The following is a 17,291-nucleotide window of genomic DNA, read 5'->3' as shown; positions in this document are numbered from 1 at the left end:
CCTTCCCTGACTCCCGGGTTTCTCTTCCCATTTCTCCTTCTGGCTTCTCTGTCCCCACCCTCCTCTTTCTATCAGTCTTGGTGTCTCTCTCTGTCCCTGTCTCTGGGATTTAGGTCTCTGTAAGGCCTTCCCATTCTGTCTCTCCTATTTTTTTTCCTTCCTATCAAGGACTGAACCCAGGGGTGCTTACCCACTGAGACGCACCCCAGCCCATTTTATTTTATTTGGAGACAGGTTCCCAACAAGTTACTTAGGGCCTCACAAAGGTGCTGAGGCTGGCCTTGAACTTGCCATCCTCCTGCCTCAGCCTCCCAAGCTGCTGGGATGACAGGTGTGAGCCTCTGTGCCCGGCTCCCTGTCTCCCCATCCTGTTCCCGCTCTTTGACTTCTGTCCCTGCCAAGGAGCCCTGCCCGAGTGGGGGCTGGTGGGGAGCTGCCCGGGTCTCCCTGGTCCTCTCCTGCCTGCCTGGGGGAGGGGAGTTCTGAGGCCAGGGTTGGGGCTGCCCCGGCACTGTGCCCGCCTTCAGCACTCCTCCAGCCGGCCTCTGTGGAACGCTGGTGGTGCCAGGCTTCAGAGGAGGTGCCCGGCTGGGGAGGTGCGGGCTGAGCCGGGCGGGTGGGTGCGCTCACCTCCCGACAAGAGCTGGGCGCACTCGCAGACACAGTTATCGTTGTCTGCGTCGCGGGTGCTGAAGTTGGCGCTCCGAAGGAACAGGCCGGTCTGGCGCCCCACGGAGTCACTGTACCCAGACACAGAAATCCTGGAGCCACCGAGGTGGAGTTGGAGAAGGGCCAGAGTTAGGTGGGGCCTCCCTGGGGACTTGGTCCAAGGCTGGGTCTCTCATCGCTGGCCACCCTCCCTCTTGACCACCCTCCCTGCCTGCTGCCTCTGGGGACAAAGTGGCTTCTGCATGCAGGACCTCCTCCTCTCACTGAGCCTGGTCTTGGAGAGGAGCAAGGGGCATCAGAACAAGGATAATGGCTGACGTTTTCTCAAGCACCTACTATGTGCCAGGCACTGTTCAAAGCACTTGTCTGGATAACTTGTTCTCATTTGAACCCCAGGATACCCTTTCACACACCAGGAGTAGGGGTCCTGGGAGCCAGTTTCCTGCCCAGGTCTAAAATCAACAAGGGCTGGTGCCAGGTGCAGCCACCTCTTCCAGGAAGTCCTCCCTGCCCACACCAGCACCCATGGATCTGTGCCCAGGGCGCCCCCAGCCCTGTGACTTCGACCTCTGCAGCCAGAGGGGTGGGCGGGTTTGTACATCTTTGCCAGACTCCGTGGAGGTCCGCGTGTGGGTAGTGTGCAAGGCAGCGCCAGCACGTGGTGTGTGCTCCACACGTTTGGTGCTTGTCATTGTGGGTCCCCTGGCACATCCTGAGCCTGGCTGGAGAATGTCAGAGGCTTGGCACCGAAAGGGGAGGAGCTGGGCTGGGAGCAACTCAGAAGTTCCTATAGGTGGTGGCAAGTGGCTCAGGTGGCTTAAGGAAGCTCTGGCTCCCCGGGGAGGACCTGGGAGAGTCCCCATGGGACCCGAGGGAACGAGGGGCCTGGGCCTGTGGCTGGCTCAGTGCTCAGCGTCCAGATGGCTGTGCACCATGACGCCCTCACCACACCCTTGAACATGGCGCCCTGGGCTGGTGGGGCTGGTGCAGCCAAGAGGCCTCCCACTGGGGGGTCCCTGGGGTGGGGACTCACAGGCTGTCCCCCACTCCTGTGGTTCTGGCTTCTCCTTGCGGTCATCAGGGGCTCCCCTGGGGGCTCAGGGATGTGAGCCCCTCTCTTCTGGAAGCCGGAATGAGGACTTGTGACCTCTGGTGGCTCTGCCTCATGGCTCAGGCCCAAGGAAACCTAAATATGCAGGTCTCTTGGGGATCCCACGAGGTGTTTCCCAGGCCCAGGGATCTGTGCAGCCCTGAGCGTCTGTCGTTGGATCTGGATCTGGTTCCTCGAGCCTCTGTTCATGGGCGTGTTGCTGGTGCTTGTGTCAGAGCCTCTGGCCTGGGCCCGAGCGTGCGCTCTGGATTCTGTCCCTGTGTCCACCGGGGACAGTGTGTGTGTGTGTTTCCCTGTGAGGGCTTTTGGGAGGCCCATTGGCACATGTCCCACTGTGTGCCTGTGCTTGGGGTGTGCGTGTTTGTGCAGCTGTGCACGTGTGCGCGCGTGTGTGCTCTGTAGGCCCGTGTGTGTCCTGCAGGGCTGGGGTGAGCCCCTCCACGGCGCCTGGGCGGTTGTGTGTGTTTTCTGCACTTGTATTTGGGTCCGGGCCTGTGTGCGCCTCTGGTGTCTGTCCCTCCCGCCTTGCCCCATGCCAAGCTGTGCCTTGGTTGTGCCCCCAGCCCTCCTGGGGGTTGCTTCCTATGCACGCACCCTCCATGCTCAGCACCCCAGCTGGGCTTCACGAGGACCCCACACTGCATCTGGCAGGAGACAGTGCCCCTGCCACCCTGGCGCCCACTCCCCATTGCTGACCGGCCACCTGAGCACCCTTGCCTCTGGGCTTCCTCGTGGGGACCTCTCCTCCTCAGCATCCCCTTGACCCTGGAGGGTGGGCATCTGCCGTCCTCCCCCTCCCACCCTCTTCTGGCGGTTTCCAGGCCACTCTTTGGTTCCCTGCACCCCCAACCCCAGTCTCCTGGACTCTTCCTGAATGAGCCCGTGAGCTCCCAGCTGCCCTGGCAGGTTCCGGGTACGTGTGACCCGCTGCATGCCAACTATGCCTTTTCTCAGAACATTCCTGCTGCCTGGGCGCTCTTCTAACCCACTCTGGAGAGTGCGCACCCACTGCAGGCGTCACCTTCTCCTGGGGTCCTCCCTGACGGCACGACACCTCCACGCCCCCTTTAGCAGCTGCTGTCTCCCCAGGGGCGTGGGTGGGTGGCCTGTGAACATGCCCACACCCCACACAGGACTGGGAGCACTTTGAGGGGGTGGGGCCTGGGCCTGATTCCTTCCCAAATGAGCAGTGCCAGCCTACGTACGGTCCTGTCATTCAGGTTCTGCAGAGGGTCAGTAAGTGGGTTCTTTGTAGCCTTGAGCCTCACAGTCTGAAGCTGTGGGCAGGGAGCTCCGTGGCCAGATGAAAAGCCAGAGGAGCTCATCCAATTCCAACAGGAGAGCACGGCAGGGTCCAGACCCACACTTACGCTGGAATGGTGGACAGAAGCACAGACGGAGCTCTGGAGACATCATGCTTCTGTCTTTGAATATGTTGTTTGTATGTCGCCATGTTTTACATAACACTTATCCTATGCTGGGGCCTTACTATGGTGTGGTTTGGCAGCAGGGAGGCCCGAGTCCTATCCAGGCTCTATGTAGCTTGTCATTTGGGGCAGGGGACCTGAGCTGGGCGCCTCAGTTTCCATACTACTAAAGCAGATACTCTACCTCCAAGGGTTCGAGGCTGATCTGATAGAGTGCATGGAGCACAGTAGGTGCCCAATAAATGTTCCTTCCTTTTCTTACACACACCAGGAACAAGTTCGAGGAAGGGGTGTGGAAACGTCTTCTGGTTTTGCAACATCCTCACATCCCAGCCCACTGAAGAAGCAGAGGCTCAGAGAAACTGGCCTGGACTTGTCCAAGTTCACGAGCAGCAGTGCCAGAAAGGGCCCGTGTCCCCCACCTCCCAGCACAGGGACCTTTCTACCTCACTCCGGGGCATAGGACAGACTGGCCAAGTCCCTCCTGCTGAGTCTTTGTAAAATGAGTGACTTGGGGTGAGTGACCTTGGAAGGCCCCTTCCTGCGCCTGAGATGGCGTCAGTGACATTTTTTCCACCCCACCCTGTGGCCAGGACTGCTGAGTTGCTAACCAACCGCCTCCAAATCCCGTGACGTGCACTCAAATGGGGGACAGATGGTGAGAATGGGAAGATGGCCAGGGACTGACCCCTGGTGCGGACCCTGCGGCCAGTCGCCCAGCACCCCCAGCCCACCTGCGGGCCCGGGCCCCAGCCCACCTACCTGTACAACTGGGCCTCGCTGCCCAGCTGGAATCGCTCGTACTGGGCGTAGGCCTCTTGGTCTTCCCAGTCCTCCAGCTCCACGCGCAGAGAGTAGGTGGCCTTGCTGGTGAGCTGGTGGATGGCCTCATTGCCCAGCCAGTATTCCCCCGCTGGGTTTCCGAAACCCTACGGGGAGGAAGGGACACACCCCTGGCTGAGGAGCTGGGCTAGGCCAGGCTCTGCAGCCCCTATCCAAGACCACTGTGCCAGGGGGTCAAGTTCACTGACTCCTTGTGAACTGGGTCTAGGAGTGGGCAGCCCCCATATCCCCGAGGAAGAAGACTCAGTCACTTGTCAATGTAAAAGCTCATTAAAAATAATTGAGAGCTGGGCACAGTGGCACAGGCCTGTCATCCAAGCAGCTCAGGAGGCTGAGGCAGGAGGGTCATGAGTTCAAAGCCGCCTCAGCAACTTAGTGAGGCCTTAAGCAACTTGGCAAGACCCTGAGTCTAATAGCATACAAAAAGGGCTGAGGATGTGGCTCAGTGGTTGAGTGCTCCTGGGTTCAATCCTAGGACCACCCCCCCCCCCCCAAAAAATTGAGATCACATTTCTTTGAAGTTCAAGAGCAGACAAAAATAATTGGTGACAACAGAATAGTGATTGCCTTTGGGGAAATATTGACTGGAAGGGGGCACAAGGGGGTTTCTGGGTGCTGGCAGGGTTGTCTGTCTAGCTCTGAATGGGGGTCAGATGGTTGAATACATGTGTGAAAGTTAATCGAGGTGTACACTTAATTACTTATTAAACCTGTGCACTTGGCTGCATGGATATCAGACCTCGGTTAAAAAAAAATTAAAACTTCATCTGCTACCTAGATGGCAGAACAAACTCTGTTCACTGACAGAGCCACTCTGCAAGGCAGAAATGTGAAGCTAAGAGCGCAAGGAGTGTCCTGTCCCGCGTGACAACAACCAACGCATTGGCAGAAAGATAATTCAGCACCAAGGACAGGGGCACACCTAAGCCCCGCCCCCCGCTTGAATCAAGCGGTGCCGCAAAGGGTTAGTACCCAGCACTCCTGTGCGTGTTTCTGCATCTTTGGCATTAAAAAAAAATTTTTTTTTGGTTTGGTTGCAGATGGACACAACACCTTTTTTGTTTATCTACTTTTATGTGGTGCTGAGGATCGAACCCAGTGCCTCACACATGCTAGGCGAGTGCTCTAGCTCTGAGCCACAGCCCTGGGCCTGCATTTTTAGCATTTTATAAAGATGTTTTTAAAAATATCAATAGATACAAGAACATTCATGAATTTATATCCAATGTATTTATTTTAAGTATTTATCCAATGAACTGCAAGCAAATAATATTCTACTTTTGAAAACTTTTAAGGGTTTTTAAGTCAGCTTGCCCCAAATCCTTTACTCAAAATTCAATTTAAAAAAACAAAACAAAAAAAAACGGAAAGACTAGCAGACACCACTCCTCATCTTGTACACTGCATGTGGCCTTCGAGCCAGCAGTTCACATTAAAGAACTGGTCTTTAAGATGTGGCCATCGATGTGTAAAAAGACAAGGACATTTGATTAAGCAATATACCAGGTGGGTGGGGAGATTTTCTTTTGTCTCCTCCATTTTACATGGGAACAATTTTTTAAGCCATGCACCTATATTACCTTTCCTAAAAGTTGAAACAAAATAAAGTTAAATTTTCGATCTTAGGACGTATATCAGAAATTTCAAAAAGCTGGTTCAATTCCAGGGAATGGGGTCCAGAAAGTGAATATGCACTGGGAAATCTGTTTGGCTCTAGAAGAGCGGATTTTCTTTTTCCTGGGAAGGGGCGAAGGTACACCAGTCCCCGGCCACAATCCTGAGCCTGCATCAGCCCCACGGGCTGCAAAGCCCCTCCCCAAGGTGGCAGTGTCACCTCTTTGTACTCCTTCCAGCTCCGCTGGAAATCCTCGCTGCCATCCACACGGCGCTGGATGATGGTCCACCCACCTCCGTTGGACTCCATGCCACAGAACACCTGGGGGACAGGGGAGCAGCTGGAATCCCACGGGGGCAGCCGGAGGCCCCTCCAAGTCCAGAGCAAACCAGGCGGTCAAGGGCACCTGCCAGATCCAGGCTGCCATGCCCGTGGGCTGTCATCATTTTCTACAGTGACTGACAGGTAGGGGAGGCCTCAGAACCCCTCTCTCCTTGTTGTGAAAGGCGGGCGTTGACACCTTCACTGTGTGGTCTCCTGCCTCCTGGGCACACTGGTGTGATGGCGAGAATGAGAGGGGTCAAGTCTGCAATGTGCTGGGGACACAAGGACTTACTGGGCCTGCGTCATTGTGGTGGGGCTGCTTCGAGGACTAAGGCCGCAGTGTGAAGTCCCTGGTGTGGACTCAGAGATGCAAGTCCTAACGTCACGCAGTGGGCAGAGGTTTTCCGAGCACCTTCTGGTGCGAGGCACTGGGGATGCCGATACAGATAAGATCAAAAGAATCCTCCCTCTGAGCTGGCCGCCTATCCCAGCTAGGCCTTCCCGGCCGACCTCGGTGGACAGATTACTTTTCCAGCCAGTTCTGTGCCGGTTCCATGTTCAACAAATACGTGTCTGGACTGGATAAGTCATCAGTGAATCAGAGGTCAATCAGCCATCAGGGCTGGCTCAGTGTGGAGGAGGGTACAGTAGCCCAGACAGACTACTGACTGTGAACATCCTGGCAACTACGAATTAAAGGTAGATCCTCCTCCTTGGAGGAGGTCCCAAGAAGTGACTCCAGAAGGAGTCACTCAGCAATCTTGGAAGGCTCCCTGGAGGTGGTGTCAGAACACAGCATTGAATGATAATGAGACTCCCAGAGAGTGACAGGTGGATGGTGTTTCCAGGGAAAAATGAAACAGGAGTAGAGACTGCAAGATGGGAACAGCCCAAGAGAAGTTGTCGCACCTGTTCTGGGGGTAGCAGTGGGTACAGGAAGGGACTCGGAGGGTCAGAGAGGGGAAGCAATTGCTTCTGGCAAGTGAGTCAAGAGTAAAGCTGAATCTGGGTGTGGAGGCCCACGCCTGTAATCCCAGTGGCTCAGGAGGCTGAGGCAGGAGGATCTGGAGTTCAAAGCCAGCCTCAGCACTTTAGTGAGGCCCTAAGTAAATTGTTGAGATCCTGTCTCTAAATAAAATCAAAATAGGGCTGGGCATGTGGCTCAGTCATCAAGTGCCCCTCAGTTCAATCCCCAGTACCCCGCCCCCCCCAAAAAAGGAAAGCTGAGGTGTGAGCCTGGTGTCTCACACCAAGACAAGCTCCTCCCTGTTACCGTCCCCGGTCTCCGTCATCCAGCCTTCTGCAATGCCACACTGGGGAATTTACTTACTTTCACACAGTATATTTACTTTTAAAAATGGAATCCTTTTTTTAAACATTTAAATAGATGCTTAGGTTAAAAATATTTTAAAAGGAAATCTTACCAGTACCATAAATAGAAAACTAGTAACCCTTGCCTCTATTCAGATGATTTAAAAAACAAATCTAATAAGCCGGACACGGTGGTCCATGCCTGTAATTCCAGTGACTTGGAGGCTGAGGCAGGAGGACTGCAAGTTCAAAGCCAGCCTCAGCAGCTCAGTGAGCCCTAAGCAAGTCCGTGAGACCCTGTGTCGCTGGGGATGTGGCTCAGTGGTCACGAGCCTCCGGGTCAGTCCCTGGTACTAGTCCATACATCTCCTGAAAGAAATAATGCCATGGGATTCTAGCTGGAGTCTGCCCACACAGGGCCCTGGGCTTGGTCTCTTTGGTGAGCAGGTGTGTGAGAAGGTGCTGAAGACGGTTTGCAGACGATCTGAGCCACTGTCCCTCTCACACTCTGGGGGCTGAGAGGATCACGGAGCAGGACATGGCCACCTGCTCCCATGCCCTCCTCCTTCTGGGCTGCCCCAGCCCTCCCTCCTGACCCGCTGTTCTCCTCCCACCCCTTCCCACCTGGCGACTGGGCTGAGAGCTCAGGGCACCTGGGGAGCCCCTCATCGAAACGAGCCCCAGGTGCCCATTTCCCAGGGAGCGGAGCCCAGCTCCCGCCTCCAGTGGGCCCCTGTGAGCGGCAGGTGCTAAGCCCCTCCCCTGGCGTTTCCGGTCCCACCGGCGGCGCCTCCCTTCCCAGCACAACCACTTCCTGCCGGAGGTGCTCTGGGAGCTTTTCCTTCACCTCCCGATGGACCCCTGACTGGGGCCCCCACAGGTCGGGCACCCCCACCTCCGCTGGCATCTTGGATGGCTGAAAAGCCCGAAGCTGCTGGGGCCTGCCTGGGGAGCCCCACGGGGCGCCCTCTGCTCCCAGCCCCGGGCGGCACCCACCTTCTTGGGCTCCGAGTCGTTGGCCACGCGGATGGTGTAGACGCCGTCGGCGGTGGCTCCGGAGCGGCGGATCTCGGCGCAGTCCTGGAACACCTGCTCAGGGGCCCTCATGGGGGCTACCGGGGACAAAGCAAAAGTCAGCCGGAGCTGAGCAAGGACAGGCGGGGACACCCTGCCCGCTCTGTGCAGGCTCTGCGGGGAGGAGGGCGGGAGGCCATGGGGAGCTGGGACAGTGACAGGGAAGAGTCCAGGCAGAGAAGGGAGGTGTTCCAGGAAGAGGGAACCGCGGGGGCAGAGGCCCCCAGGTGGGAACAGTCCTGGTGTGTGCTGGGGACACACGGGATGAGGACAGGGGGCCTGGGGCCAAGGCCAGGGAAGGACAGTGACTCACACCCCAAGATCAGAGCTGGGCTGTGTGAGGAGGGGGAGGCTGGACCTGGAGGGGGAGGAGCGGAGAGGGCAGAAAGGAGAGTGGGGCCAGCCGGCCTAGAGGCCAGGCTGAGCAGCCCGACCCCTGGGCTGAGGAGGAGCCCTGGGGTCAGAGTGGAGCAGAGCTGGAGGCTGAGCCTCTGAGAGGGGAGACTCCAGGGGAGGCTGCTATGCTTTTGGGGAGAGGGAAATGGGCACCTGCACCCTAGGGGGGGATGGGACAGAGCCCTCCCTTCTTGGAGCTCCACTGAGCAGGAGGCCTGGCTCCCTCCCCAGCCCTCCCTTTCAGCTGGTCTCTCTGCGGCTCCACATTCAGTCTTCTCTGGAGCTGACCACTGGCCATCAAGGGCCTCCTCCCTCTGGACTCTTTTTCTGGGGTCACAGAACATTAATTTAATGACTGAAACCACCAGAGTCCTTGGGCCTCCAAGTCTGGCCTGAAAAATAAACTATGAATAATACAGAGACTTATGCCTTTAAAAAATTCTTTCTTTTCATGGTATTAGGGGTCGAACCCAGGGCCTCGTGCATGCCATACCACTGCTCCACCACTGGGCCACATCCCAAAACTTGAGACAGGATCTTACTAAGTCACCAAGGCTGGCCTCCAACCTGGTCGCCATCCTCCTGCCTCAGCACCCCAAGTAGCTGGGATTACAGGCCTGCACCCCCATGCCTGGCTAAGATGCAAAGATTTTAAATCCTCTCTCTGGTTCAGTTAGTAGGACCCAATTAGAGGTTTGGGCTGTGATTCTACCAGAACCGGATCTCTCTGTGGAGGCAGAGAGGCTACCAGGGGCTGGGACTTCACACATGAACAAATCTTCCCAAATCCTGGCTCTAGGGCACCTGTCTGAAGGACGCTGTTGTTCCCGTATCACAATCGAGGTGACTAGGTCTCCAGATCCACCCCAGCCGGTGCATGACATTTCCTGGGCAGGGGTCTCCACTGCCCACCTGTGAGCAGCCTCCACCTCTGAGCCCCGAGGAGGTGGGCAATTTACACCCAGCCCAGGTCTTTCCCTCCTCCGTCCCTGTCCCTCTAACCTGCCAAACCAGATCCCCAGATCCTGAGACACCAGGAAACCACTCTCCTTCCCCAGCCTCTGCCCCCTGGACAAAGCTGCAGAGTGGTGCCCCCTTCCTGCTGGGCTTCAGGGTGCCTGGCTCCTGTGCCCGCCTCCACCTACCCCTGTGCTCTCCCTGGTGACCCTTCCTCTTTATCAGTTTTTCCGTCTGGGCAGACAGCAAGAGCAGCTCCCAAGTGTCCTTTGCTGGTGACAGGGAAGCAAGAGGACAGGGTATTTGACAAAGGGTGCCCAGCACACCCTCCCCCTAGGCCGGACACTGGGCGAGCAGTGAGCCTCAGGGAGAGGTCCAGCCCGGCCCTGGCCTTGGGCTGAGTGACAAGCAATGCACACATGGGACTCCCCGAGGCAGCCTGGCTGGCAGCTGGGCCCAGGCCGGAGAGAGTGCTGGTCACTCCACATCTTATGGCCTGGGAGGGTCCACTCTTCCTGCCCGTGGCTTTCTTAGAACTGCTGACCTAGGAAGGAGCCACCCGGGATCCTCTGTCCCCAAACCCCCGTCAGCTGTGGCACCTGCAATCCAGTCCTCCTGGCTTGACTCCTGCCTCATAGCTGTCGGGGCTCCTGCTGCGGCCTGCTGTGGGGGAGCCCCTTCTTTGTCTTTCTCTCATTTCCCCCTCTCTGGTTCCAGTCTGGGTTTTCTAAAAGGAGCCCTGCCCTGTCCAAACTCCCCCTGTGCTCCAGGCTGGCCTGCGGTGAAAGCTCCTTCTCCTTGGCACCGCCCCTTGGGCCTTCTGGGGTGGGCAAGGTCAGGAACTCTGCCAGCTCCCTGGTTCCCAGCAGCCACCACGAAGATGCGCTTCCTTCTCCTTCTCTCAGACACACAGAGGGGGCCAGGACTTTTTGCAAGAGACAGAGGCCATGACTGGGCTGTGCCCTGCAGAATCCCCAGCACTGGGCCTGGCACACAGTAGGTGCTCAACAAACAGTTGGTTGCCTGCCTGCTGGAAGCCAGAGACAGGAAGGTCTTGGCCACCCCAAGTGCTGAGGAGCAGCCTCAGGCATTGCTGTCACTTCTCAAGGAGGACAGGGATGCCTCCTCCTCTTGGTGTGGCCTTGTTGGCCAGAGGCAGGGGTGTTAGTGGGAAAAAAATCTTTGGGGTGCTTTACATCCGACCTCCCCATTCCGTTCTATAGGGAGACCAAGGCCCAGGGCAGGGCAGGCCCAGGCAAGAGGGGTGGAGGGTGAATCCTGGAACCCAAACTTGCAGTCTGGACTATGACGCCCTGGTTATGATCATCACTCCACAAACAGATGGGGAAACTGAGGCCGAGAGTGGGGGCGGGGCCTAACCAGGGTCACGGTGAAGTCGGACAGAGTTTCCACTGCTTCTTTTAGGATTGCTGTTGCTGTAGTTCTTTCTATTTTATAGTCGGGGTGGGTGGGCCGTACCCCTGATGTGTGCCAGCCTCCTCCCGCGCGCTCCCCGCCCCCTGCGCGCGCCCCGCTCACTCACCGCGCGCTCACCTGCCGCGCTCCCGCCGGGGCCCTGCGCCATCACGTGCACTAGGCGCTGCACCGACTCCAGCAGTTGGCGCTGCTGCATCTGCAGAAGGCTCGAGTTGCTGCTGGCGAGGCGCAGGCTGCGCTCCAGGACAGCCAGGGCGCCGCTGTGGTTGCCCAGCAGGCGCCGCAGCTGCTCCTTCTCCTCGCGGAGGCTGGCCAGGTCCTCCTGCTGCTGCGTCTCCAGGGCCTGCAACCGCGTCTCCAGCGCGCTGCGGAGCGGGGCGCACGGGGTGAGCCCGCCGCCCGCAGAGCACGCACAGAAGGCTTGCGGGGAGGCTCAGAGAAGGAGCGTCCGGTTCTGAGTTACACCGCCCCGCAGTCCGTGCCCACGGAGCCCAGACCGAGGAAGGGAGGAAGGAGAGACCCGGCCCCGGAGTAGTATGGTTTGGGATCCAGAAAAGGAAGGAGGTGGTGGTGCAGGGGGACACAGCAGCAACCAGAGAGTCATTATTAAATCCCAAATATGCTCGTCCTCTGACTCCACAGTCCAGTCTCAGGAGATAGCCTCCAGGGAGCATGGGCCAGGATGCCTTGGGAGATTGCTAGTAAAAGAGAAAAGAGGTGGCTTAGGGCCTCGCTAAGTTGAAGAGACTGGCTGGCTTTGAAATCGCGATCCTCCTGCCTCAGCCTCCTGAGTCTGGGGGATTACGGGTGTGTGTATCACTGCGCCCAGCCAATGCCTCTAGTTCTAACCACGTGTTGGATGACATAAGAAAGATCAAAGGTATTCATGGAAATGTAGAGAGATGGGGTGAACATATGGGGGAAGAGTGGGAAGACCCTGGGGGACACCCGAGTTTGGAGAGAATGGGAAAGAACGTCCCCACCCTGCTGATTTCTGCAGGGTGGGCAGGGCTGACTTTCAGTTTTATTTTTATTATTATTCTTTGAGTGGTGCTGGGGATCAAACCCCTGACCTCTTGCATGCTAGGAAAGGACTGCACCCACGGCTCAGCCACAACCCCAGCCCTTCACTTTTATGTTATACAGGTCTCAGTTATTACAACAAGGCACAAAGTTATGGGTTAAAAAACAAGGAGGCATTTTTTTTTTTTTTAAAGAAAGCTTTCAACTTTCAGCTCTTCCCCTTTTGACATTTCATCCTCCAGATTTACTCCCATCTGAGTAAAATGAGATATGGAAGTGTTAGTCACCCTATCACCGGTTGGATCAGCAGACTGGAAACAGAAACAACCTCAGTGTCCATTAATTGGGGAGGTGGGGGGAATAGATACTTTGGAATAATGGGAAGTTGGAGAAAAGAACCAGCAAGCATGTCGTGTAGTTGTAGAGCCATTTCCAAGGAACTGGGGAAAAAATAGGGTGGGAGGTGGGGTGTGCTCTAGTGGGGCTTAAAAACGCGGGTGGGGTGGGGGAAGGCTTGTGCACATTTGCATATTCATAAGATGCCCTGGAATAGCCACTCCACCAGGACAGAGGGTCCTACATTTATGAATCCCCAGGGTCCTACATGCCTGCACAAGGAGGGCTGAAAAAGTAATTGTTGATACTCCCTGCGGCTCTGGAGGCTGAGGCAGGAGGATCCTGAGTTCAAAGCCAGCCTCAGCAAAAGCAAGACGCTAAGCAACTCAGTGAGACCCTGACTCTAAATAAGATACAAAATAGGACTGGGGATGTGGCTCAGTAGTCAAGTGCCCCTGAGTTCAATCCTTGGTACAAAAAAAATAAAAATAAAAAATAAAACAAAACAAAACAACAACAACAAAAAACACTTGTTGACCAAATGCAAGGGAGGACTTATAAGACACGAGGGATAGGCGGGTGGTCACTGGCTTTAGTGGGTTTGTGGCTGAGGGAGGGGACATTTGACTCTATATCCAGTTGTCCTGATCCATTCTCCAGACAGAAATAAGTTCAGCCAGGGCAGAAGGAATTTCCTCAGACCCCAAATTATGCTGTAGGAAGTGAGAATGTGGGTGCTGAAGCTCTAGGATTCTTGCTGTCTTTGTGGATCAAGGCTCATCGATAACATTCTCTGTCTGCACTGATTCTCAGGCACCTGATAAGGAGTCCAGAGTAACTAAAAATGTCCCGGTTCTCGCCACCTAGACCTTGGGGTGGGGGAATAGCAATAAGAACCACCATTAACTGTACCCAGATCAGAGGGGGTGGATGATCTTGTGATGTGATGTGTCCCGGCCAGCACTCGGCAACATCTGGCCCTGCAGAGCGGTCAGTGCCTTGCTCAGTAAGTAGATTCTCCCTCCCAGAACTCTGACCTTGGCAGTTTTTCCTCCACTGAACTCGAAACCAAGATAAAATCAGGCCTCAGAAGTCAGATCTCTCTGCTTTATCTATAACCTGTGTCTATTTTTACCTTGGTAATTTAAAGGGTGTTCCCTTGAAGCATATTTGCATATAATGCAAGAACTCTCTGATATTGCAGACAAGAAATTGCTCACTGGTCTCTTCAGGGAAGGTGATCAGATGGGTGGAATTCGGTGTATTTATTTACAAATAAGTGAAGCCAGAGCTGGGGGGGGGGGTGTGCACATCTGTAATTCCAGCCATCTGGGAGGCTGAGGCTGGAGGATGGCAAGTTCCAAGCCAGCCTCCACAATTTAGCAAGACCTGGTCTCAAAATAAAAACTAGAAAGGGCTGGAGCTGCAGCTCAGTGGTAAAGCCCCCCTGGATCCAAGTTCCAGAACCAAAACAAACAACAACAACAAAACTCATAGGTAAAGCTAATTAAAAATTACCAGGTGGGTTGTAGAGTATGTAGATTTCATCTCAATAAAGCAGTTAAAATTTATAAAGTAAAGACAGGGAAAGGGAAGAATGAAAGACAATGAAAGATTGAAGAGAAGAAAGGAGGAAATGTATCAAGGGGACCCAACCCGGGAACCGCCTCTTGTCTGCCCACACAATACAGGGGACTGGCCCGGGGCCGCCTGGACCCAGCCCTGGGCCTCAGCCCTGTCCAGGACCCAGCCCCTGGCCTCCCTCCCTCCCTCCCAGTTAGCCTGGGCTCCATGCTCCGTGTGGGTCCTGACCCAGCCTGGCTCTGCGCCCACCCCTGGTCCCCAGCTCGAGAGCCCACCCCCCCGTCCAGCGCCCACCTGCTGCGGCCCTGCAGCCGGTGCAGCTCGTTGCTGTGCTGCAGCAGCTGCTTCTCCAGCGCCTCGGTGGACAGCGAGGTCTCCATCATCTGGACCTCCAGGCGCGACGTCTCGTTCAGCACCTGACCCAGCGAGGAGCGGGCGGGATGGGGCTGGGTGAGCCCTAGGGAGCCCTGCACAGCCCCCACCTGCAGGCCCTGGGCCTGCCATTCGGGAAACTTGCGGACCCACGGACACCCACAGGTCACTCACACCTGCAGCCATGTGACCTCCCTGCTTCATGGCCCTGCGGACTGTCCTCCGGCTGTTCAGGCCCCAGAAGAGGTATCCTTGACCCCGCAGCCAGTCCTCCGGCAAGTGCTGACAGCCCCACGGTGTCCCTCCACCAACTGCTATGGCCTCCTTCTCTTGTCCAGTGTCCCATACTAGCCTCCTTAAAGGGTTCCCCAGACCCGCCTTTGTCCCCTTCTATTTCCTACTGAGCAGCCTGATGCAGGCTTTCAAAATACAGCCTCTACTCCAAAGCCTTCTGTGACTCGCATCTTGGGAAGCAGAAAAGCCAGATCTTGGCCCAGCTGGCCAGGCCCCAGGCCACATGACTCGTCTTCCTCTGTCATGTCTCTGCCCCTCCTCTGCTTCTCTCCCCAGTCATCCCACCACACTGGGTTCCTGGATGTTCCTGGAGCTGCCAGCACAGTCCCACCCCTGGGCCTTTGCACATGCTGTTCTCCCTGTCTGGCCCACTCTCCCCAGTGAGTAAGCCTGCCTGTTCTGCTCACTGCTCTAAACTGGGGCCAGGCATCTTGAGTGGTGCCTGATGTTCAGTGGGGGCTCAGCCAACACGTGCCCATCTGCTGCTCATTCCATCAACCCTTTGTCTCTCTCTCTCTCCATCCCTCTCTTCTGCTGTGCCACGCAGAGGGTCCTCGTCACTGAGCTCTCAGGGACTCTTCCTCTCCTGTGTGAACCCCGGGACAGGGGTGAGCTGTACCACCCCTCCCCAGGGCCCAGTGCAGACCTGTCACTGCCCAGTGTCTGCCCACCCCTTTGGGCCTGGGGGTGACAATTTTAGGACAGGGTTTACTGGGGAGAAGATACCAGGGGCTAGAGGCCCAGGAGAGACTGACCTCACCCAGAGACAGAGGTCAGGACCAGGTGGCCGGGGCTGGCTTGTTCCCCCCACCCTCCCGTTACCTTGGCTTCCACGTCGGAGGTGCGGGCCGCCGTCTCGTTCAGGATGTCTGAGCCCAGCTCCAACATGGCGGCCGTTTGGTTCTGGACCATGTGCTGCTGGGCCCGCGCCAGCTTTGACCTCAGATTCATCTGGATGTACCTCTCTAGCTGCGGGGAGACCGTGGACGGGGGTCATGGGGAGGACTGGGGGAGCGTCCTGACTCCTGTCCCTCCCACAAGTCTCCACGACGGGCTCAGCTTGTGCCAGGTCACCTAGACTGTCCCCGGAGTTTCCTCCTGGCCCCCACACCTCTAGTCTCACCACAGACGTGTCCATCCTCTGCCGGGCAGCCAGAGGGATCCCGTTCAACCCAAGCCAAGCCACGCCCTTCCTGCGCTCAGTACCATCTCAGGGTTCCTATCTTGATAGAGGGAAGTCCAAAGCCCTCATCAAGAAGGGATTTTCCTCCTAACCAGTCTGGTCCCCTCTCTCCCTCGCCCCCTCCCTCCCTCCCTTTGCTCCAGATGCATGGCCTCTATGACATCCCTCCAATGCAGCAAGCATATGCCAACCTCAGGGCCTTGGCACCAGTTCCCTCTGTGTTCCTTCTAGAACCTCGCCCAATCCTGTCCCCGTCCATGTGGCTCACTGCCCCACATCATTTCAGGTCTCTTCATACACTTATCTCCCCTGACTCCATACTCTCATTTGCCCAATGTCAGCTTCATGAAGCGAGGGACCCAGCCTTGGTCACCACTCTAGCTCCGTGTCTGGCATGATGCTGGCTGCACGGTGGGCCCGCAGCACATCTATGCTCAATGATGGACAGGGAGCCGCGAGGGTCGGAGGGCAGCGCCCATCTCGTGCCCTTTCCCCAGCTTCCCGGGGGAGGGCCGGCCAGCAGGGGTGGGCCAACCCTGCCCTTGCACGGTCTCACAGCTCCATTCGCCAGCTGTGCCTCCACCTCTGGCCTCCAGTCTGCCAAACAGGGCGACCGCGGTCTCCGAGGGTCCCGAGATGCCCCGGCCAGCCTCACCTCTTTGACAGAAGTGACTGCACTTTCCCAAGGGCCAGAGGAGCGGCCTGGCGGGAGGCCAGGACCGAGTCGGAAAGGTGGACAGTGTGTTCTGGGGCTCCGAGCCGCGGGCAGCGCCTGTCCGTCCTCCTCATGCGGCACACATGCCGGCCTCTGGCCATCATCCCCGCCCCTGTGCCTGGCTCCTTTTCTCACCCTCTGGCTCCCAGAGGTCCAGGGGGCGGCTCCCAGGGTCCCTGGGAACACTGGTGCCCCCCGGGGAGAGGAGGCCATCTCGGCTGGGGGCCAGGCTCCGGCTGCTCCCTCCATGTCCTCTCCTCCTCCACGTCCCCTCCCATCCCCTCCCATCCCCTCCTAGCCCCGGAGCACTTTGGGAGGAGCATGTGCCACTGTCTGATCCCTGTGCCCACGGGCAGGGCTGCTGCTCGTAGGAGTGTGGTTCTCCACGGGTGGTGACCCAGCCCCCCCTGGGCGCACGTGAGGAGTCTCACGGCCAGGCGCGCGGTTGGCCCAGCGCTCTGTGGCTTTAACGAGCCCCCGACTGAACCTGATGCTTGAGGTCACGTGACTGTGGGAACCCTCAGGGTGGAGATCGCAGTGGACAGAGGGCCAGACAGACAGGCCGGAGCTTCTCAGCCCATCCCTGTGTGGCTCGTATCTAAAATGAACCCCACGGCCCC

The 17,291-nt window shown here is 57.1% G+C and overlaps 1 protein-coding gene across 1 annotated transcript; it reads right to left on the bottom strand.

Moving 5' to 3' along the window:
- Positions 1-20: 20 nt before the first annotated feature.
- Positions 21-16,884, bottom strand: LOC101976129 (angiopoietin-4). Its single transcript, XM_078037206.1, has 8 exons — positions 16,807-16,884; positions 15,596-15,742; positions 14,402-14,523; positions 11,282-11,529; positions 8,297-8,412; positions 5,885-5,986; positions 3,970-4,136; positions 21-761 (listed from the first exon to the last, which is right to left on the bottom strand). The coding sequence occupies exons 1-8, from the start codon at positions 16,882-16,884 to the stop codon at positions 572-574; spliced, it is 1,170 nt and encodes a 389-aa protein (XP_077893332.1). The 3' UTR covers positions 21-571.
- Between the last annotated feature and the right edge of the window lie 407 nt (positions 16,885-17,291).

Source organism: Ictidomys tridecemlineatus, unplaced genomic scaffold (assembly GCF_052094955.1).
Source record: "Ictidomys tridecemlineatus isolate mIctTri1 unplaced genomic scaffold, mIctTri1.hap1 Scaffold_6494, whole genome shotgun sequence".
In the NCBI taxonomy this organism is placed as follows: Eukaryota; Metazoa; Chordata; class Mammalia; order Rodentia; family Sciuridae; genus Ictidomys; species Ictidomys tridecemlineatus.
The sequence above is the reverse complement of the archived record's forward strand: the minus strand, read 5'-3'. Positions and strand labels throughout refer to the sequence as shown.